This window comes from Symphalangus syndactylus, chromosome 2 (assembly GCF_028878055.3).
Source record: "Symphalangus syndactylus isolate Jambi chromosome 2, NHGRI_mSymSyn1-v2.1_pri, whole genome shotgun sequence".
Taxonomy (NCBI): domain Eukaryota; kingdom Metazoa; phylum Chordata; class Mammalia; order Primates; family Hylobatidae; genus Symphalangus; species Symphalangus syndactylus.
This window is the reverse complement of record NC_072424.2, coordinates 84,098,184-84,122,689: the sequence shown is the minus strand read 5'-3', so window position 1 is coordinate 84,122,689 and position 24,506 is coordinate 84,098,184. Positions and strand designations below refer to the sequence as shown.

Here is a 24,506-nt window from a genome sequence, read left to right as displayed (position 1 = left end):
TGCTGTATCCTCATTGCCTAGTATGATGCTTTACACATTGGAGTGGAACAGAATTCTAGTATGTTTTACTTCTGTTTTTGTCCTAGAAAGGTCTCTAATTTTAAAATTGAAAATTGTTGGACAGAATTGGACTTCGCATAAAGAAATAAAATTATGGGCAACTTTTTTGGAAACATAAGTATTCTATATAATTGCATAAAATATGTATTCTTTTAAGCTGTATAGATAAAAATGAATCACTTCTATCAGAGTCATGGAATACTTTATACTAGGGCTAAATGAGGAAAAAGAGAATGATAGTTTCCATTGTAGCTGACAGTATTTCCAAATGTGGTTAATCTTACTCAAAGTAAAAGAACTAAAAGAACATTGAAGACATACGTTAAGTGAAATAAACCAGACACTAAAGGACAAATATTATATGGTTCCACTTAAATAAGGTACCTAGAATAGTCAAATTCATAGAGATAGAAAGTAAAATGGTGGTTACTGGGAGCTGGGGAAGCAGGGAATGGGGAGCTACTGTTTAATAAGTACAGTTTCCATTTAGCATGATGAAAAAGTTCTGGAGATGGATAGTGAATGTATTTAGTATTACTAAACTGTACACTTAAAAATGGTTTAAATGGTAAATTTTATACTAGGTATATTTTACCACATTGAAAAAAAAGAACTTAAACCAATGAAATACACCTAAGAAAAACAATGGGTAGTATATATAGTCTGCAGGTAAAAGGCAAGAAGATGATGTCTTTTCACTGTTGTTTTCATTTTTATTTGTTTAAATATTTCCTAGGTAAATTGTATCCATATGTACTATAGAATAGTCATTCTTAAATCTTAGAGTGATTTCTTAGTGTTTCTATGGATGTATTAGTTAAAGATTACTCCCACAGGCCAAACGGAAAACAGAAAATTGCAGCTACATTTCAGTGTGGATTCTGCCTTAAAAATGAGTATTCTTTTAAAATTACAGTTGTTGGCTCTGCCTCACTTAACCTTTGGCATCTCTGACTCATTCAGCAAATATTTATTGTGTGCCTCCTTTAAAGCAGGCATTATTTTGGGCAGTGGAAATGTAGCATTGAATAAAATAGACAAAAATTCCTGTCTTAATTGAGGTTATAGTCTAATGTTCTTTTTTCCTTATTGTAAAAAATATTTTATTTCATAAAAATCATTTGTGAATTCTTTAGCAACTTTGAAGCCAAGGCATGTAGTACAACACTCTCCAAAATCCGGAGCTGATCTATCTATACCCATTAGCTGTGGTGTTTCTTCCCTCCTGCTGTCTCCATAAGTTAGTATTATTTTCTACAGAATAGATTACTATGTAATGCCCATTAATCATTTTTAAATTAAAGTTCAGGATTTACTAGTAGAGACCTTATTAGACTAATAGATTAATTATACTTACATATTTTTTGAAAACAGCTAATTTGCCATGCTGTTTTGCTTTTTTTAAGAGACTTTAATGTCACATCTGTATTTGCCATTTCTGAAAGACTACACTGAATCTTCTCTCTGCCATTTATTTAAGAATAGCATGTTATTGGCAAGTTATTTAAAAGTAAAACAGGGGCGATAATACTTCCTGTAGGGGAAAAAAGTGCTTTTTCTTATATTAAATAGTAAGAATTCCTTTTTCTTTCTTCACTAATCACAGTTATTTCTTTATAAAAGAAGAACTTATATTCTGTTGAATGCATAATACTATTCAACAGCTTTTTCATAGTATTTAGTTCCTTGTATTCCATACTGGAGCATGCCAACTATCTCCCTCCCATACCCCTGTATTCTGTAGCCCCCAGGATCAATGTCACGTTCTCCTACCTAGTTGGTATCTATTATCTTGGACTTCCATGATTAAATATAAGTTCCTTTAACCAGAATATCTCTTTTTGTATATATTTGCCAGCTTAGTAGTTCTACTTGATTTATTAGTCAAAAGATATCACCTTGAATAAAAAGCATGAAAGATGGTGCGGTTATAAAAGCAGCCAAAAGAATAACAAAGCAGTTTTATCAGCAAAAGAAGTCAGACGCTTAGGAAAGCAAGAAATGGCTAGAGTGTCTACTGCAAAGGAGGAAAACCATAAATTTTTGCCAACCTCCTTCTTTTATCTACTTGTCGGTTCTTTATATAAATCATAATTGATTTTCCAAAACACTCTCCTGTTTTATTTTTGGGTACCTTTTCTGGGGAAAAAACACTGACCAGGTTCTTCATACTGTTTTTGTTGAGGCTTTACCTAGCCCAGCATTCTCTCTCAGCCTTCAAAACATGATGGACTGGTTGAGAAGATTTGAGTGATAAGTCAAAGTATACTTTAGAACTCGAGTTGATTATCTTCTTAGAAGAGTTTAATTGACTCAGATGAATCATTTTAATTTTTAAGTTAAATTTTATAGAATCAATAAGTATCTTAAATAGTATGCCATCTAATTACATTTTTATTTAGTGTTATAGGAAGATTGTAGATCGATTTGTTTTGATGATTCTGGGCATTTATGTGGTAAGCTGTGCTTAAAGTAATGGCCCCATAAGAAATATTAAAACATCTTAACCTTTAACCTTTGATCTTCTATAAAAAGCAGTAGACTTTGTGTGGGATATTCAAAATAATGCAAAGAACACGGCTGTTTTTCCTTAAAATTCAAAAACCTACGTAGTATTTTTTAAAAATAATAACTAGTAAATAAATACGGTTTTACAAATTTTCATTTCAGTTGCTTTTGCCAAGAGTAAGTTATTTGACGTTGGTAACTGACAAAGTGAAAAAGCACTTTCAGAAGGTTATGAGACAAGAAGACATTAGTGAGATATGGTTTGAATATGAAGGCACACCACTGAAATGGTGAGTGAATTTTTCTGCATTATTAAGCATTAAGTGTATACTAGCTTTAAAAAGGTATAGTGCCCTGAAACAATTGTAAAAAAAGTCCTGCAAGGATAGAAGTCATTAGTCTAGCTCATACAATACGTGAAGTTTAGACTATTATTAGAATACGTTATTGAAAATATTTCTGCCTTCTGTTTGGATGCATGAATGACTGGACAGATTCATATATTTTTAGCAATAGATTTTTATATGGTACAATAAGAATATATTTGGTTATGGGCTATTTTCAGATATATTTAAAACTCCCTTATGAAAAGTCATCTCTTGACATTATTCAATTTTATTTCTGACACCAAAACATTTATAACATCTTTATATACATGATTACCTTAAGTGGCGTTGTTCAAACTGATTGCCATATTTAGTTGACCACTGTGCCAGAAGCACATCTCAACTAGGCTTGGTTTAGAGTATTTAAAATATTGATTTCCTTTTTAAGTGAAAAATAAATTTGATGTTTTGCATTTTAAAGAAGGGTAATGAACTGATAAGAACAGATACTACACGAATCCCAGCACTTTGGGAGGCCGAGGCTGGGCGGATCACCTGGGGCCAGGAGTTCGAGACCAGCCTGACCAACATGGAAAAACCCCATCTCTACTAAAAATACAAAATTAGCTGGGCGTGGTGGCGCATGCCTGTAATCCGGGCTATTCGGGAGGCTGAGGCAGGAGAAATGCTTGAACCTGGGAGGTGGAGGTTGCGGTGAGCTATTGCACCATTACACTCCAGCCTGGGCAACAAGAGTGAAACTCTGTCTCAAAAAAAAAAAAAAAAAAGATATTGAAATCAAATCCTAAACCTGGGCTTATCCATGTACTAATGATGTTTTTTTGTGCTTCCTCTGTTATTGGGAGTTCTGTTCATTGTGCTTCCAAAAATATTTAATGAAACTGGAAATTACAGAGAGAAGAATGTAAAAAAAAAATAGTTCAAGGTATGCTGGATGTTAATGTTGAAATGCTACCATTTGGATACAGTTGAATGAAAAAAATACAGGCTAAGACAGATTTAAATGAAACATGAAAAATACAAGTTGGTTAAAAATGGACTTGCTCTCTGAATTGGGGAATATTAAAATGAAGAGTTTTTGAAAGAGCTTTAGGATAGAGGAAAGGAAGCTAGTTAGGTCTTTAATAAATGCAGCAATGTGAATCAAATGACTATTTATTAGCAAGGAGAGAAATTTTGGAACTCACCTTGTGCTGATGAGATCCCAAGAATGAGTAGATTTTTCATAATGGATTACAACCATACAAGGTTGTATTTTGGGTCCCGTCTCTAATCCTTTGAGATGGTTTTGGGAATTTATGACACAGTTGTCTTGTTATAGCATTCTTTCTTTAAATCAAAACAATACTGAGCTTCATGATCATGTGTCAGACTCCTCTGATTCTTCTTGAGTACTAGACCTCACGCAGCATAGATAAGGCAGTCCTTCCCATTTCTTTTTATTTCTCAGGAGAATTGGAGGTTTTGGAATGGGAAGGTGGCTTAAAGGAAGTGTAAACGGAGCAACAATTATTAAATAGAAGAGTAGAATGACAGGATGGAGGGGGAAACAGTGTGGGAGAGTAGCAATGGGATATATGTATTTCTATCTATAGTTATTTACATTGTATTGCATTATATGTATTACAGATTGTCTCAAGATTTTGTGTGACTAGCGGGGCTTTTCAGTTTTATTGTAAAGCAAGATTTCTCAATAGGGTCACTATTGACATTTTTAATTTGATAATTCTTTGTTGTGGTGGGCTACCCTGTACATTATAGGATATTTAACAGCAGCTCTGGCCTCTTCCTACAAGTGCCAGTAGCACTTCCTTTGGTCTTGATTATCAGAAATGTTGCCAGATGTCCCTGAATGGAGGCAGAACCGCCCCCAGTTGAGGAACTCTGGAAAATTTGGGAAACCTCAATTTAGCTTGTAAAGTAAGTGATTGCTAAGTCATCATCTTTCAGCTGCTGTTTTACGCTGTCCCTTGTGGTGGTTATTCTTGTATTCAATATGGCTTATATTTTATAGGTTTATGGGTAAATAGTGTTTGGACCCATTTCTCCTTGTCACTGCAAAACAATGATTTTGGCTTAAATATTATACCATGTTCTTACTTTGTCAGTATTTATCCCTTTGGAAAGTCTTTTATTAAAGAGTGGAGTTCTTTTCCCTTTTAGAGAGCTTATGTGAAAGTAATTATATTCAAGTATCTTTATGGTAGTGTTGGGGGTGTTAACTTTTTATGTGTTATATCACTTCCACAGTTATGTCATGCTGTAAGCTCGTTATATCTAATGACTTTTGATGCATCTTTTCCTTTAGTGTTTTTAAGTACTCCATATATATGAGGCGTGAATAACTTCCAGGGGCATAAATGTAATCCAGGGCCTCTGGGCTTAGTCTTGATCTTTTCTCTCTTTGCTTCCAGTAATAGCAGTTTTCTCTTATGTTAAAAAATGTATCTTCCTGGAAATAGGCTATCAATATAAGAATATCTGGCATTTAAGTGGTGGGCTTTGCAAAATAGGATAGTTCTATGAATTTCCATCAGTGTAGGAAAGCAGCTACCACTAAAGTGTTGGAAGACTTGGACTTTTGAGACCATACAAGTGTCTTAAGGATACAGAAGCATTTATTTGAGTTGGATAATAATGTCTTTCCTATATTTATTCTTTGGAGTTTTAAATAAGTTCAGGTAGGAAAGGAAATTAGTCGCCAGATAAGACAACTCATAAATGAGGGAAGAAAGAACAGAAATTGATGTTTCTTCTCTCTTTATAACCTTGTCACTGATTCTATCCCTTAATTCAGTTAAGTTTGTCTTTTCACACAAGGTGACAGTTCTCAATGGCAAGAAAAAAAAAAACTAAAGTCCTTGACAAATCATGACTTTCATCATACTCAAATGGTAAAAATATGACTTTATCTTCCTGTTAGTAGGACATAGATGAAGAGTACTGGGGCTTTGTTTTTTAAACAAATGCTTGGTTTTAAAGATTTTTTAAAGAAATTAGTACGTATAGTAAAATTAGTTATAGATAATAGCAGAATGGAGTATTCTTAAAACAAATTATTTTTCCTTTACTGTTAATTCTTTCTTACTATTCTTTGTTCATCTACTTGGCTAACAGACTCTGTGAGAAGGGAAAAATAATCCCAAGCATATAATTAATGTGGAATAAAATTCATCTTTTTTTTTTTTTTTTCTTTTGAGGCGGAGTTTTGCTCTTGTCACCCAGGCTGGAGTGCAATGGCATGATTTCGGCTCACTGCAACCTCCACCTCCTGGGTTCAAGTGATTCTCCTGCCTCAGCCCCCTGAGTAGGTGGAATTACGGGCTCCCGCCACCATGCCAGTTAATTTTTGTATTTTTAGTATAGTAGAGACGGGGTTTCACCATATTGGCCAGGCTGGTGTTGAACTCCTGAGCTTAGGTGCTTCACCTGCCTGGGCCTCCCAAAGTGCTGGGATTACAGGTGTGAGCCACCACGCCTGGCCAATTCATCTTTTTTTGGAGTATGGTTTGAAGAGTTTTTATTTATTTATTTATTTATTTTATTTTATTTATTTATTTTTTTTTTTTGAGACGGAGTCTCGCTCTGTGCCCGAGGCTGGAGTGCAGTGGCGCAATCTTGGCTCACTGCAGGCTCCCGGGTTCACGCCATTCTCCTGCTTCAGCCTCTCCGAGTAGCTGGGACTACAGGGGCCCGCCACCACGCCCGGCTAATTTTTTGTATTTTTAGTAGAGACGGGGTTTCACCGTGGTCTCGATCTCCTGACCTCGTGATCCGCCTGTCTCGGCCACCCAAAGTGCTGGGATTACAAGCATGAGCCACCGCGCCCGGCCGGTTTGAAGAGTTTTTAAACAATTGTGTACAGTTGTGTAGCTACTAACAAAATCAAGATAATAAGATATTTAATTTGACAAAATTCCCTGGTGCTCCTTTACAGTTACCTCTTCCTTCCCCCAGACTCACAGCAATTACTGTGATCTAATTTCCATCTCAGCTGTTTTACCTTTTTCAGAATGCCATATAAATGGAATCATGTAGTATGTAGCCTTTTGTGTCTGAATTTTACCTCGAGTAATGTTTTTGAGACTCATCCTTTTTGCATGTATCAGTGGTTTTTTCCTTTTTATTGCTGAATAGTATCCCACTGCATGGTTGTACCACAAATTGTTTGTTTATTCATTAACTGATGGACATTGGATTGTTTCCATTCTGGGACTATTTTGAGAAAAGCTGCTGAAAACACCTAGAGGTCTTTCTATGTCAAGCCACATATATTGTAAAAGAGAAAAATTTAATTTTGTTTTCTGAATGTTCCTTTATTTTTTATTTTTATAATTTAAAAAAATTTTACTATGGAGCGCTTCACAAATTTGGGTGTCATCCTTGTGCAGGGCCATGCTAATCTCTGTATCGTTCTAATTTTAGTACATGTGCTGCCAAAACGAGCATGAATGTTCATTTTTAGTATATGGAAAATGTGATTGATTTTTGTGTTCTGCAACCTTGCTGAACTCACACACTAGTTCTAGGAGTTTTTTTGGTAGATCCTTTGGGGTTTTCTATGTAAACAGTCTTGACATCTGCAAATAGAAATTATTTAATTTTTCCAATCTGTAGGCATTTTATTTCTTTTCTTCTTTTTTTTCCTTATTGGAGTGGCTAGAACTTCTAGTGCTGTGTTGGATAAGAGTGGTGAGAGTGGACATCTTCTGGTGTTCTTAGTTTTATGAAGAATGTATTAGTCTTTCACAATTGTCATGAATAGATGTTGGATTTTGTCAGATGCATTTTCTGTGCTAATTATATGATTGTTATCACTTTTCTTCCTTAGCTCGTTGCTGTAATAGATGACATTTGTGAATTTTTGATGGTGGACCAACCTTGTATACCTTTAATAAATCTTATTTGGTCACGGAATGTAATTAGTATTATACATTGTTGGATTCAGTTTGCCAAAAAATATTTCGCTGAGGATTTTTGTGTCTTATGTTCAGAAGAGCGATTGAAGTTTTCTATTTTTTCTATTGTCTGATTTAGCATTAGGGTTATACTGGCTTTATAAACTGAGTTGGGAAGTGTTCTGTTCTGATGTATTTTCTGGAAAAGATCGTGTAAAAACACATTGCTACTCTATAGTTGTTTGTGTTTGTCCCACGTATAGAGTAAGTCAGTATTCACAGCAATCATCAAATTACTTTGGTTTGCATTTGTAGTTACATGCTTGCAGTTACAATGAAATGTAATCCTGTTTCCAGTGAATCAGAATGCAGCAACTTTCCGAATAGGAGGCATTTATTTTAGTGACATGAACTTGGGCAGTAGTTCTCCACTTAATTCTTTAAGTGTTTGATAGATATCTCTAGTGAAACCACTTGGGTCTGGAGGTTTCTTTTTGGGGAGCATTTTAATTACCAATTCAATTTCTTTGATATATATAGATATACTCAGCTTGCCTATTTCCTCTTCATTGAGTATTGGTAGTTTATGGGTTTTGGGGAGCTGGTTTGTTTTTTCTAAGTTGTTGAATTTATGAATATAGAGTTGTTTATAGTATTTCCTTATCTGTGAATGACTTTAGGATCTGTAGTGTTGTATTCATTTTTGTCAGGTTTGTTAGAGGTTTACCAATTTTACTTATTGTTTTGAAGAGCCAGTGTTGCGGTTCATGGATTTTTCTCTCCTTTTTAAAATTTCTAATTTTGTTGGTTTCTGTTTTTTTGTTTTTAATAATTTTATTCCTTCTGCTTGCTTTGGTTTTATTATTTTTTTTCTAGTTTCTTGAAAAGGAACTAGGTTATTTTTTTGAGCTCTTACCTTAATTTCTTTTTTAAATTGTAGTAAAATGCGTGTAACAAAATTTACCATCTTAACCATGGTAGTGTTAATTACATTCACAATGTTGTACAAGCATTTAGTGTTATACATATCTATTTCGGCCAGGCTCTAGTGTAGTCCATAAATTTTGATATGTTCTGCTTTTATTTTCATTCGGGTCTGTGTATTTTTAAAATTTTCTTTTGAGGCTTTCTTTTGGAACCTTAGTTTTTAGAAACGTGTGTAATTTCCACATTTAGTGGTTTTTCTGTTATCTTTTCATTCTAGTTTGATTCTATTGTAGTAAAAAAAGAGCTCACTGTAATTTTGGATCTTTTAAATTTGTTGATGTTCGTCTCCACTCTTGATTCCCTCATCATCTAGCCTCTAGATTCTGATTCTGGCTTCTAAGTATGCCTTAAACTCCCTGCTTTGTTTTTCGGGATTCAGGCCCATCTGATTTCTCACATGGATTGTTTTAGTAGCCTCTTAATTTGTCTTCCTGCTTTTAATACTATTACTTTTAGTTTATCTTCCCCAGTGCCGTAATTTTTCTTTCTGAAATGCAGATCTAACATTGTTGTTCTCCTCAAGAGCCCTTTTCTGACTTCTCGTCATCTACAGTGTAAAGCCAAACACTAAAGCATGATGTGTGTGTAAAGGTTGCCCATGATCCCACTTCTTTCCAGGCATACTAAGCTACTTGTTTTAATGAATGTTGGATAATGTTTTGGGCTTCTGTTTCTTTGCTCATCTAATTTGATAAATCTTTTTTGCTCTTTCCAGCATCCTTTGTTTTGGTTGTAATTAATTATTCATTCATATATTCCCTCCTGTAGCTCATACTTCTAACTTCTAGCTTAACTATGACCTTTTTTGTGGTTCTTTTTAGCCCAAAGTGATCATTTCTACGTTTGTGCCATCTCTAAACTATGTGTGTACTTCCTATATTCTTGTCATGTTATAACTGTATATTGTAACATAATGGTTATTAAGGATGCTGACTCTGGAGTCAGAAACTAGATTTCAAATCCCAGCTTCATCACTTACTAGCGATATAACCTTGGGCAAGTTATTTGACCTCTTTGTATCTCAGTTTTCTTGTCTGTAAAACAGCGATAATAATGGTACCTTGTACTTCGTAAGTTTGTTTCAAGAATTAAGTGAGTTAATATGGGTTAAGTATCCCTTATCCAAAATGGTTGGGACCAGAGTGTTTCAGATTTCAGATTTTTTCAGATTTTGGAATGTTCGTATTATATACTTACAGTATTCCAAATCTGAAAATTTGAAATGCAAAATGCTTCAATAAGCAGCAGTTCCTTTGAGCATCATGTCAGTGTTAAAAAAGGTTCAGATTTTGGATCATTTTTCTTTGTACTTAAACCAGCAGCATGTAGGAGGGGATAAGTAAATGTTTGTTCAGTGAATGAATGAATGAATCTAAATTTGCCCCTTGCTTTTATTTGGAAAACCGAGACTCAAATAAGTAAGATAACTTGCTCAAATAAGTAAGTTAGGACCCAGATTTTGAGAGTATCAGTTCAGGGCTCTTTTTACCACACCTACTAACATTTTGTTTAAAAATTTTTCTCCCATCTTATCTGTTCTCTCTAATTGCTTATGTCAGTTTGTCCAAATCAGAATTTAAAAAATTTAAGAACAGTGGTATACTTATAATGAATACTCAATACATTTGTTGTTGTTGATTTGTAGAGAGCTTACAAGGAAGTTATGTCTGATTAGAGCTTTATCTTTGCATCTTTAGCTTTAAAAAATTACATGGGAAGTGGAAAGTGCTGGCCTAACTCAAAATAGAGTCTCTTTCTTTAGACTGAGATGTTAATCAGCAGAGGGTGCTCTAACATTGTATTTTAAGGGGTGAAGTTTCTTACTACCACAACTGATGTTCACATTTTATATTTGTTACTTTTATATTAGAATTATTTTAAGAGACCAGTTCTTGGTCCTTCTGAAGACTACCTTGTAAGTAAACCCTAATTTTGGTTTAGATCTTAGACCTTCAAGCACAAAATTTAGAACAAGCTTCTCATTTTGTCAACTGTAAAATAAATAACTTTAATGGGAAATTTTACTCTGTGCAAATTGACTTTCAGGACAGGTGGTGAAAGGAAGAAGTTGAAATTACTTTTTGAATTGTAAAAAAAATACATACTCTTGGGCTACATAATTTTGGTCAATGATGGACCGCATTTAGGATGGTGGTCCCAGAAAATGATAATCTGTATTTTTATAGTATCCTTTCTATGTTTAGATGCATACATACTTATCATTGTGTTACAGTTGTCTAGAGTGTTCAGTGTAGTAATATGTTGTACAGGATTATAGCCTAGGAACATTAGGCTATACCGTGTAGCCTAGGTACGTAGTAGGCTGTGGCATCTAGGTTTGTGTAAGTACACTGTGATGTTTGAACAGCAAATGAAATTGCTTAACAATGCATTTCTCAGAACATATCCATGTTGTTAAATGTCCCATGGCTGTATTGATGTTGATCTTAAACATAGACATGATAGAATGACTCAGAATTTAATACTCTTTGTGATTTCAAAAGTAAATTTTAGCAAAATGCTTTAGTGAAAACCTGCGTATAATTTTTTAAAAAACATTTAACATTTTAATCATAAATGCTAACAGATTCTTCGGTCTTATTTCCAGTCTTTTTAAGGTTGTGAATTTCTGGAACTTAACCCATTTATGCAGGAGGTTAAAATTTTTGTGTGTGAAAAATCAGACCTTGTCAATGACCTTCAACAGTTTACATAACTCCCACAAGCTTAGTGTTCCAATAATGGAACACTAGGCATAAAGGGGTTAACAATGTAAACTAGATTTTTGAAATGTGACTTACATAAATTTTATATATGTGGTATCCCTTCATTATTTTTGAACTTTTTCATATATAAGAATAGGCTTAGAAAGCTGTGAAACACTTTGCTACTCTATAGTTGTTTGTGTTTGTCCCACGTATAGAGTAAGTCAGTATTCACAGCAATCATCAAATTACTTTGGTTTGCATATGTAGTTACATGCTTGCAGTTACAATGAAATGTAATCCTGTTTCCGGTGAATCAGAATGCAGCAACTTTCCGAATAGGAGGCATTTATTTTAGTGACATGAACTTGGGCAGTAGTTCTCCAGTATGGGGAAAATTGTTTCAGTGCTGATTTTAGAATACTTGTATTAGTTTGCTCTCTGAGTACAGATATTTATACTAGAATCGTGTCCCTTAGAATATCCATTATTGCCGGGCGCGGTGGCTCACGCTTGTAATCCCAGCACTTTGGGAGGCCGAGGTGGGCGGATCACGAGGTCAGGAGATCGAGACCACGGTGAAACCCCGTCTCTACTAAAAATACAAAAAATTAGCCGGGCGTGGTGGCGGGCGCCTGTAGTCCCAGCTACTCGGAGAGGCTGAGGCAGGAGAATGGCGTGAACCCGGGAGGCGGAGCTTGCAGTGAGCCGAGATTGCGCCACTGCACTGCAGCCTGGGCGACAGAGCGAGACTCCGTCTCAAAAAAAAAAAAAAAAAAAGAATATCCATTATTGCTACACCATGTGCCAATGTGCACACGTGCACAAACATACACACACATATAAATGGAATAATGAATAAAAAAACAAAAAGCAAAGAAATATTAAAATATATTCATTTCGAGAATTGAATATGGACGACTAGAGCAATGTAAAGAAGAAAAAGAATGAAGTGTAAAAATAGGCCTAATACTGTTCTCATGCAGTCATTTTCTATAGGGCAATACATTGAGCCTTTAGCTAGTTGGGTCCTCTTATTTACACAGAAAATACAGTTCTGGATAAGAGTTGGTGTTCTGTATCCATGGGTTCTGCATCCATGGATTCAACCAACCATGGATTGAAAATATTTGGGGGAGAAAGCAATAACTAATAATAATACAACAATAAAAATGAAACCACAAAAAGTCCAATATGGTTTAACAATGATTTATATAGCACTTACATTGTAATAGGTATTATAAGTAATCTAGCAATAGTTTGAAGTATACAGGAAAATATGTGTAGGTTATATGCAAACACTATGCCATTTAATATAAGGGATTTAAGCATCAGCGAATTTTGGTATCCAACTAGGTCCAATCCCCCACACATACCAAGGGCGGACCGTATTCCAGGTTCAGATCCTTACTACTTCCTTTTCTATTAATTTTAAGTTAGATGGTAGAAGTAGCAACATAATAGCCAATAGTTACATTATGATTTACTTCTGGTGTATGTGGTTTCTGTGTTGTGGTTAGAAGCCTCCTCACAAAACTGTATATAATATCTGTTTAGAAGAGTTGTACCAATTGGTACTTTTGAAATCCTTGATGTAAATCAGATTAAAGTGTAAGAGAAACTCAGTACCTTTAATTTTTGCCAGTTCTGTTTTCTTTTATAGATTTTCTTGAATATCAATAGATTCATCAGAAATAAGCAATCTGGGAACCAGTGAATTCAGATAGCATATTTGTTTGGAATTAGTATCTTTGCATGAAAATAATTCTAACATAAAAATTTGTATTGAACTACATGCTAATTATGGAATTTGACAATAGAAATAAGTAAATGGTTATCTTCTTCGTTTTTCTGGTTCATTTTTATTTTTAAAAAATCATTACAGAATGATTATTCATTTTTATAATATTTAGAATGTTTTTATGTTAATACTTTATTTATTTTTTTATGGAGATGGAGTCTCCCTCTGTCGCCCAGGCTGGAGAGTAGTCGCACTATCTTGGCTCACTGCAACCTCCGCCTCCTGGGTTCAAGCAGTTCTCCCACTTCAGCCTCCCAAGTAGCTGGGATTACAGGCGCATGCCACCACGCCCACCTAATTTAAATTTAAATATAATTTTAAGGAAGCATATGTTTAAATTTATCTCTTAATTCTTAATATACCAAGACAAAGGAGTTGTCATCGTTTACCATCCGGGACCAGTGAAATTTAAAAAAAAAATTTAAGATTTTGACCGGGTAGTGCCGGGCGCAGTGGCCCATGCTCCAATGAACTTTAAAATATATAAATACATTTTGTGTGTGTGTGTGTGTGTGTGTGTGTGTGTGTGTGTATTTAAGTCATCTTGCAAATAATTTAGAGAATTTAGAATAAAGGAATAGTGTATAACAACGTTATTAGAAATTTTAATACAGGTTTAAGTACAGCAAATTTACATTTTCATTTCATATTTTTCTAGTTTTAAAGGTATCTAAAATGGTCAACATCCCCTGAATGCAACTAATTGCTCATTAATTTTTATAGATTCAAATATACCTCTGAGAGGTTCTAGCTTATTACTTCTGGCCCTTCTTGCATCTAATAGTGTTAATAATACTTGAAGAAATCTATAAACCTTTTGCCAGCTTATGATTTCATTATGAAATATTTTCTTTTTTATGTGAATCAACACCAATTAGACTGAGCAGCCCAGTACTTTTTTTCATTTCTGTGTGATCTAATTCCTTCAGTCTTCTTTTTATATAAATGGACCTTTTGCATTTGCCCACTATCAAATAAATTTGTGTAAATAGCATAAAAGATGAAATAATATTGTCACATTCTTTTAGTAAAATGGAATGGTCCAGGTTTTTGTCATAAAATAGCATGTAATGAAGTTTTTTCTGTTGATGACTAAGCTGTTAAGATTACCATATGTTCCTTTTTGTCCTTAGAAATATATTGTTCTTCTATTAGTTCTTGAGCTATGGAAAATTTAAGATATCATCTAAAGACTCAGAGTTTGAGATTTCACGTAAATGATCAATTTCACTATTGTCATTGAAGTCTAGAGTACTGCTGTCTCTCTTTGTATTTTGTCCTGATTTGTCTAATAATTGTGAAACATCTTCCTCTGTCAGTTTTTTTCTCTGCCATTATAGGTAGAAAATGAGAAACTTGGAATTTTCAACTGTTAATGATAGCTAAAAACTGATTCCAGAATGGAGTTTGCTCTCTTTTTTCTTTTTTCTGAGACTGAGTCTTGCTCTGTTGCCCAGGCTGGAGTGCAGTGTCACAGTCTTGGCTCACTGCAACCTCCACCTCCCAAGTTCAAGTAATTCACCTGTCTCAGCCTCCCGAGTAGCTGGGACTACAGACACATGCCACCACGCCCAGCTAATTTTTGTATTGTTAGTAGAGACAGGGTTTCACCTTATTGGTCAGCCTGGTCTTGAATTCCTAACCTCAGGTGATCCACCCACCTCAGCCTCCCAAAGTGCTGGGATTACAGGCGTGAGCCACCACGCCCAGCCTGCATGCTTATTTTACACTTTCTTGAAAGATGTTTCAATACTTTAGGCAACACATAAGAAAATGAAAGAAGGGTACATTCTTCTATCATCCTTCTAGGCATCATGTTATTTTTTCAAATTCTTACTGTTTTAGTCTCTTATTGGGAATGATTGACAAATAATGATGAAATAAGTTCTAGAGGGATGAAATAGTAAAATGTTTCAATATATAGGAAACAATATGATCATTAAGACCCTAAAATATATCTTAGATTTATAAAAGGGTCCAGTGGCTCCATATGGTAATTACTACATGGAGTAAGTTTTATCTTTTTTTTTTTAGAGTGAGTTTTTCTGTTCTTTGGAATACCTTTAAGAATGAATAAAAGTCATGAAGTGTCAATCATTAAAATAGTTGGAACTGCTCAAAAAAGAAACTCAGAACCTAAAATTGGCTCCATTGGATCTTTATGTTGTACCTAGGGTTAGTCTGCGGACTGCTTCGATTTATGCATTCATCAGCTTTTTATTATGTACTTTGTTCAGGATTCTGTGTATAGTTTTCTCATTTTTAAAATATTTATAGTTTTCTTGTTTTTTAAATATTGAGGGTTAAAAAATAATTGATGATTGAGTCTTATGTTTAACTTGTATTCTGATCCAGGTATTTCCTTTTAAAGTTATTTGGGCTGGACATAGTGGCTCATGCCTATAATCTCATTACTTTGGGTGGCCAAGGTGGGAGTATTGGTTGAGCCCAGAAGTTTGAGACCAGCCTGGGCAACATAGTTGGACACTATCTCTATAAAAAATAAAATAATTAGCTGGGTATAGTGGCACATGTCTGTATTCCCAGCCACTCAGGAGGCTGAGGTGGGAGGATCGCTTGAGCCCAGGAGGTCAAGGTTGTAGTGAGCTCTGACTGCACCACTGCATTCCAGCCTAGGTTGCAGAGTAAGACACTGTCTCAAAAAAGAAAAAAAATTACTTGATTTTATATTATAGATTGCTTTAAGATATGATATTTGGTTTAGAATTTGCTTACAAATTCACAAAAGTGTTTCACACATTTGTTAATGGCAGGGAATATGTAAAACACTGGATTGCTAGTAATTTTATGTGATCTCGAGTGAATCTTATCTAATAGATGAGACTATTTTGCTTAGCAGAGTTCTTTGTATTTTCAGTGCTGTTTAGAATTTGGAAAGCAATATGGTGTCACTTTTGAAATGTTAAGTCTTTTTAATGAAATCCAAGTAAACAGAACTTTAATTAAGTGCCTACTTTCATCTTTAACCCTGTTGCAGATACCTAAGAGAGATATTCTAAAAAGTAAATTGAAGACGTTAAAAGGTCTGTTTTGTAAAAGTGTAAGGTATTATTTAGAGCTTGTTCAATTTTAATACTTCAGAGAGAAGGATCAGAATTGGATTAAATCTATAACTTGTGTATAGTACTATATATGTGTGTATGTGTGTGTGTGTGTGTGTGTGTGTATTTTTTAATTTTAGGTTTTGACTGAGGCGAGAGTTTTTCCTGGTTCCAGAATTTTCTTCAGTATTATTTTCTGGATATGAAAGGATTGATTAGAGAGAAATTTAAGGGTTATTATTAAGAGATATAATGCATATGAGACTAAAAGTACCCCCACTGTTTTACTTTTACCGAGAGGACATCATCCTAAATTTTTTTTTTTTTTTCTTGAGACAAGGTTTCACTCTGTTGTCCAGGCTGGAGTGCAGTGGCGCAGTCTTGGCCTCACTGCAGCCTCTGCCTCTCAGGCTCAAGACATTCTCCCACCTCAGCCTCCTGAGTAGCTAGGGCTGCAGGTGTGTGCCATCATGCCCAGCTAATTTTTTGTTTTTTTTTTTGTATTTTTGGGTAGAGACAGAGTTTCACCATGTCAGTCTCAGGTACTGGAACTGGTCTCGAACTCCTGACTTCAAGTCAAGTGATCCATCTTGGCCTCCCAAAGTGTTGGGATTACAGGCTTGAGTTACAGTACCCAGCCCATCCTAAATTCCTACCAAATAAATACATGATCTCTAGAAACTGTTGACTTTTCCATAATTCTGTAAAAGTAAGCAAGCATAAATTATATATACAATTATATACATAAACATATATGTATGTTTATATATATAAGCAAATGTGTACTGCTCCTTGCAGAGCAGGGCTATCCCATAATCATTGTGCCCAGAGTAGCACAAGCATAAATAATATTAACTGACATTTGAATCTTGGTCAGAATTACTCATTTTGAGATAAATTTGATATGTTTTCAAATTTTGCAGCCCTTAAATCTAGGAGTAACTCATTAATAGATTATACAGATAAAGACAGGACTGTGTATAACACCAAGTAGTCTTCTTTTTGCCTTTGTTGTGAGTACAGGTTGAGCATCCCACATCCCACAATTTGAAATCCAGAATCTAAGACTACAAAATCCAAAACATTTTGAGCACTGACATGACACTTGAAGGAAGTGCTCATTCCAGCATTTCAGATTTTCAGATTTGTGATGCTCAAATGGTAAGAATATGATGCAAATATTCCAAAATTTGAAAAAAAAAAAAAAAAAAAGCTGAAATCTGAAACACTTCTAATCCCAAGCGTTTTGGAAATGGAATACTCAACCTGTATTATTTAATGCTGATTAACCAAGTAAGCTAATTTACTTTAGATTTTTTAAAAGGATGACTTAAGGTTTGTCCCTTGAAATCTACAACATTTGTATTAGTCATGTTTATTTATTGCTAATTATTTACTTCGCTGTGAGTAATGGTTATATTAGGAAATGTTCTCTTATTTTGGAACTTATTTTTTTAAATTTAGAATTAGGTTTCAGAAGAATATTCAGTGGCTTGGGAAAATGTTGACATATTATGTGAAAAAGGTTATAGTACAGTTTGTAAAGGATAGTCCCAATCTGTATTTAGATATGTATGTGTAGGTAAAAGACTGGAAATTTATATGCTATAATGTTAATAGTAATAACCACAGAATAGGTGATTTGTATGTGTTTTAGATGCTCATCTTGGTTCTTACAGTTTTTTAAAATTTTAAGTTCTAAAAGTAAAAAACATATTTAAATAAATTTACAAAAATCAACTGTCCTTTATGAATACTGGGATGACAGATGCAGCAGTACTGTGACATAACAGTTCACATGTCTGATAAAGAATGCCTTTGCCCACAATCCCATTGTGCATATTGAGGTTTCTATGGCAATGAAGTGGTTAGAAGGAAACCACCTGATGCCTGGAAAATAGATCATACTAGCCCAGGCACGTAACTATAGAATGTAGCCTTCCTGTGATTTGTGATTAAAGCCCCTGACATTTGGTGTTAAAAATATGTGTTGGAAATTTATTTTGGAGTTGTAGTTATAACTTCACATATATATTTTCTCAAAATATACCGTTTCATTTTTAGGCATTATCCAATTGGTTTGCTGTTTGATCTTCTTGCATCAAGTTCAGCTCTTCCTTGGAACATCACAGTACATTTTAAGGTATAGTAAATTTGCATTTCTCCTTTGTCCCATTTGTGATACATAATAAATAGACTTCGAGTAGAATTTTCTTTTTAAGTGGTTTATTGCTTTTCCCGTGACACTGTTTTAGTTGCTAAGCTTCGATTAGTGTTTGTCTATAAGATGCTTTTCAATTTTTTCCTAACTCTTGGCAGAAACACTTAAACTTTTAATATATGAACTGCTTTTCTTTATTAGTGCTTAATACACTGTTTAAAATTTACGAGTTTTTGGGCCAGGCTTGGTGGCTCACACCTGTAATCCCAGCACTTTGGGAGGCTGAGGTGGGTGGATCATGTGAGCCCAGGAGTTCAAGACCAGCCTGGGCAATGTAGCGAGACCCTGCCTCTATAAAAAATAAAATTTAAAGTTTTGAAAGTTGGTGTTAATTTTTAAAAGTCGGCTAGTAAAAACAAAAATCCTGCATGTAGACGTGGACTTGGAAGTACAGAGGGGACAACCTAATACTATTGAGTAATTCTAAGGCTATTTTGAATGAAATAAGAGAAGGGTTAGGAGATGGAATTCCAAAGATTTGATCTACCTTTGTTTTGAGAAATGTTCATTCCTGTAGTTTTTAAGACCAGACTGAATTTAGTGTGACCTAATTTTGTCTCAATATTTTATGAAGTGCTGGTCCCTCATTCCCTTAGCCACCTTGCTTCTGCTCTGTTCCCCTCCCCCAATTCACGAAGACCATTTGGTTTTTGTGATTGGAAACACTTATATTAATTGATTACGAACAGTGATTCATTCTCAAATAGCAATGATTCCACCATGTCAGTCTCTGATATTAGTTGATCACGAACAGTGATTCATTCTCAAATGGCAGTGATTTCACCATGTCGGTCTCAGGTACTTGAACTGGTCTTGAACTCCTGATCTCAAGTCAAGTGATCCACCTGCCTTGGCCTCTCTCCAATATATTGGAGAGAGGCATGTAGAGTTTGAAAAAGTAATTTAGGTGTCTGAGTTTCTTTCCCATCAGGGGTGTCCATTCATAGTTACTGCCCAAAGGTTGCTCATTCATTCTTCATATGATGCTTTTCCTTCCTGTTTTACTGAATTTGAGTTTGTGGGTCATTAGAGCTTATTTTCATGTACATTTATTATAATGTGCTTTCCACAATACCATGTTATTAAACACGTTAGTTACCAAAGAACAGTACAGATCGAGCACATAGTGTTGGTATGCATGAATTTCATTTGCCATGTTACATGCAAAGCAAGGAATGCTTGCATATACAACAATTTAAGTTTAGAGAGGTTTGGAGATAAAACTACTTCAAACATATTAAGGGTAGGGGTGCTATATTGCCTGACGAGTCTTTTCTGTTAATGTTGGAAAATAATTCCAATAATTAGATTTTTTTGTGTGAAAAACTCTAAAATACTTTGAAATCCAGATTAAAATATATCATAGCTGTCTGCTTGTTTATTTATTTATTCACTCATTCATTCATTCAACAAATACAGAGATCCTTCTGTGTGTCAGGTTCCTGAAACCCTTTCAGTGGATTCATCAGGTCAAATCTGTTTCCATGATATAGTAATATCAGGATGTTATTCGCCTTTCCCATTGTGTTAACATTTACACTGATATGCAAAAACAGTGGTGGTTAAAACTGTGGATGCCTTAGCACAAAGCAGGGCATTGTACCTCACTGTACTAGTTGTCATTGTTTTCTTTATAACCACACACTTACAGTAAAAAGAACACCAGTTTAAGACTGTTCTGGATGAAGTAGTACAAAGTATTAATTATTATTAATCTTGACTCTTAAGTACATGTCTTTTTCGTATCCTGTATGATGGAATGGGAAGTACAAATAAAGCTCTTCTATTGCATGCCAAATATGGTTGTCTTGAGGAAAAGCACTTGTGTAATTTTTTGGTTGCCAGCTGAACTGGCCACTTATTTTTATGAAACACCATTATTTTACTTGAAAGAATGATTGACAGACAAACTGGTTGTTGAGACTTTGTTATTTGTTAGACATTTTCTTGAAAAAGAATAAAGTGAACCTCTCACTGCAGGGAAAACAAGTGATAGTATTTGTTGTCAGTGGTAAAATTTCAACCTTTAAGTGAAAATTTGAATTTTGGAAAACATGATGCCACTGTAAACTTGAAAGCTTTATTCTTAAATAATTTTCTGATGAGATTGGTGGTCATTTTAACATCTGATGTTTTAAAAGTTTCGTATAGTGAAAGGGTCAACATTTGGAATGCGTAAGTAAATCAGTGAACATTTCCAGATGACCAGTGCTTGATGTTACAAGATTATGCATGTGTAAAAAGATCCATTCAAAGTGCAACATTAGAATAAGAAATCTTAACAGTATAAAATGTTCATTGATAATGTTTCAGATTCCACATTATTATTACAATAAACTGGATGGGCACGATACCTCACACCTGCAGTCCTGGCACATTGGGAGGCTGAGGCAGGAGGATTGCTTGAGCCCAGAAGTTTGAGACCAGCCTGGGCAACATAGACCCCATCTCTACAAAAAGTTTAAAAATTAGCTGGGTGCAGTGGTGTGCACCTGTAGTCCTAGCTACTTGGGAGGCTGAGGCAGGAGGATAGCTTTAGCCCAGTTATTCAAGGCTGGAGTGAGCCATGATCAGACAACTGCACTTCATCCTGGGTGACAGGGCAAAACTCTGTCTCTAAAAATGAATGAATGAATGAATGACAGGGCAGACTCTGTATCTAAATATAAATAAAATAAAATAATAAAATAAAATAAAATAAAATAAGCCAAGTATGGTGGCATGCACCTCTAGTCCCAGCTACTTGGGAAGCTGAAGTGGGAGGATCACTTGAGCCCAGGAGTTTGAGGTTACAGTGAGCTGTACCACTCACAGTGATTGCACTCTATCCTGGGCGACAGAGTGAAACCCTGTCTCAAAATAATAATAATAATAATATAATAAACTGAACTTGTTAAATATGGTGTAGTATTGAAGAATATCCACAAAGCCAAAAAGGCTATTAAAATACTTCTTTTAAACTACATATCTTTGTGAGCCTGAATTTCCTTTATATACTTCAACCAAAACAACATATTCTAGAATACTGAACATAGAAGCAAGTAAGGTAATCCATTGGTTGTCTATTAAGGCATTAAAAATATTTGCAAAAATACATATTAGTGTCAGTGTTCCTGTTTTTTTTTTGTTGTTGTTGTTCTGGGAAATACAGTTGATTTTTGCGGAAATAAAATTTTAGTGTTAATGTGTAGTGGTTTTATTCTTGGTATTTTTAAGTGAATTAATGTTTTTTAAATGTTTCAGCTCTAATTTCTAGTGTAAATATCAGTAATATAATCCACATAAATATAAACTCTTTGGGATCCTTAGTAGATCATACATTTTCTTCCCAGTAGGAAAGTTTATTAGCAAATAGAAAAAAGAATCTTACAGTTAATAAGGAAATTATAGAGAACATTTAGAGTTTGTTCAAGCTATCAGTGTGTTTCTTTCAGCTATTCTTAGTTATTCTTTCTGATCCTGGCCTGTTAGAGGAAAGTTATTGCCCAGATTTTTTTTTTTCTATATATATACTAAGTTCCATTCATTTGGGGGAGCATCAGGACCTAGGTTACTTCAAAGGTTATCTTCAGATGTTTAATTGATAGCTTGTACTGATTGGTGTAGGCCTGCCTCTATTGTACTGCCTTATAGATTTTTGATTGATTATAATGAAACTGGGTAAGTGTTAATTTTCAGGCAGAAAATCAATGCTTTTAGTGAGGAAGCGGTTTTTCAAGTTTGTAGAAAATAGTTTATTCATTCAACAGATTGGATGTATTGAGTAACAATTTAGTGTCACTTGGTGTTTCTGCATTTATCTTCTGTGATTTTGTATTGAGTATGCCGCATAATGTTGATATTTTAACCAGACTTCTTAGAATTTCTTTTACAATTGTTTTCAAAGGTATTAATAGATTTTGATTAGATTTTGTGCAATATCAAAGCTTCTAAGAGATCCCGTTGCCTCTGCCACACACACACACACACACACACACACACACACACATTTGGATCAGTAGTTCTGACGAAACTCTTCAAAAAAACACTGTTAAAAAGTTTTCAAACAGACATATTTCCTCTAATTTTTAACTGACTTTGATGTTTGTGATTTGTATAGGTTTGTAATGTTTATAATAAATGCATTTTAATGTCTACAATAGTGATTTTCAAACTTTAATGTACTTTCAAGTTACCTGTGTCTGTCTTACTAAAGTGCAGTTTCTGATTCTGCAGCGTTGGGTTGGATTCAGAGATTCTGCATTTCTTACAACTGCATAGGTAATGCTATGATAGTGTTCCACCAGACCACATGTTGATTAACAAGAGTTAGAGAACAATGAAGATCTAAAAGTTAATGGTAATTGTCTGTAGAACCAAAAGCTTTTAAGGGTGAATCAGAAAATTAATATTTTTATAGGCATTTTTGTGTTTTCTGTTTTCTGGGAGATAAATATAATTGTAGAGTGTTAATTGCTTTATAACATATAGATTTGGATGTATGTTTTGTTTACCAAACCAATGAAAATGGTACCTTCTTCAGGCTTTTCTCACTAGTTTTTAAGGACATTTTGATTCCTAAACTTGGTGAGACTACCAAGAAAATTATCTCATTTCTGTCTCCCCAATTTTTTATATTAAAAAATTTAAACATGCATTAGCAAAATTAATTGTGTGGCAGGTCAGTGACTCATGCCTGTAATCCTGGCACCTTGGGAGGTGAGGCAGGTGGATCTCTTGAGGTCAGGAGTTTGAGGCCTGCCTGGCCAACGTGGTGAAACCCTGTCTCTACTAAAAATACAAAAATTAGCTGGGCATGGTGGCAGGTGCCTGTAACCTCAGCTTCTCTGGAGGCTGAGGCAGGAGAATCGCTTGAACCTGGGGGGCGGAGGTTGCAGTGAGCCGAGACCATGCCACTGCACTACAGCCTGGGTGGGCAACAGGGCAGACTCCATCTAAAAAAAAACAAAAAAAAAACTTAATTGTGGTCCAGTGAATACTCGTAATACCTTTCACTTGGATTTGCTGCTTTTTAACATTTTGCCACCTTTGCATTTTCTCCTTCTCCGTATTTTTTTTCATTAATTCTGTAGGCATGCTGTTTGCAAAGCGACATTACAGTTAAAAGATTACTTACAGTATGTAGATTTTTTAAAATTAAAAAAATTTTTTTCTCTCTTTGTCCATGTTGAGAACAGTGCATGGAATTTTTAAAAAAGAAGTTAATGTGATTCAAAAGTTTAATGACATCAGGTGGAAATAGTGGGGTCTTTAAAATGCCCAGTTCTGTTGCAAATCCTAAATAAAGTTTAATAGAGTAAACAAATCCTATAAAACCTTGGTGTTTTTCTTTCTCTTGGTAACATGGTGCTGATTTGGTAAGTTTTGGTTTTGAGGAGAGGAGACATTTTAATTTTGAATGTTGACAGCAATGATTTAGGGGTAAGAGCTCACATTTGTTAAGTAAAATAAGATCAACATTCAGATAAGTGCTTATGTGCTGAACTCTGCTGAATGCCAGAGATAACACAAGTTAGCTTTTTGAACCAACTGTCTTTCAAGCACAGTGGGCAAATCCTGTTTTGCTTACCGTGCTTGAAAAGGCCCTGCATTGGTCCTGACTGTTGCTTGAGTATTTTTGTGTGACTGAGCAAGCTTCTTTTCTGATGGACAAGTTTTTTCATGCTAGGCCAAGAGCCACTGTGTTTCTTTGAAGGAATTTATCATGTCCCTCCTTCTGTTATGTGTTGTTGACATAGGTCTATGGTAGCTTTTCTTTCTTGAAGTTCTTGAGTGTATTTCATGGTCTCTCCTTTGCTTCTATCACTGCCTGCACTTCCCAGCTATAAATGTTGGTAGCTGTTTTATAGTATCTATCAATAGTATGTTGTATCAGTTATCTACTATTGTCTGACAAATTACTACAACCAGCTGAAAA

The 24,506-nt window shown here is 34.8% G+C and overlaps 1 protein-coding gene and 1 non-coding gene across 4 annotated transcripts in view; one reads left to right on the top strand and one right to left on the bottom strand.

The window, feature by feature from the left end:
* The window catches only part of ATG5 (autophagy related 5), a 139,969-nt gene that overhangs the window by 14,814 nt on the left and 100,649 nt on the right, over positions 1-24,506 (top strand). For 2 of the 3 annotated variants that reach the window (XM_055260320.2, XM_055260309.2), the window contains exons 3-4: positions 2,731-2,858; positions 18,433-18,511. In XM_055260320.2, coding sequence (XP_055116295.1) covers positions 2,731-2,858; positions 18,433-18,511 — 207 coding nt within the window. The remainder of the gene's footprint in view (positions 1-2,730; positions 2,859-18,432; positions 18,512-24,506) is intronic. The other variant, XM_055260331.2, reaches the window with a different exon arrangement.
* LOC129477834 (U6 spliceosomal RNA) lies at positions 7,254-7,364 on the bottom strand. The gene has a single exon (XR_008656020.1). It is a non-coding gene; the product is annotated as a U6 spliceosomal RNA (small nuclear RNA).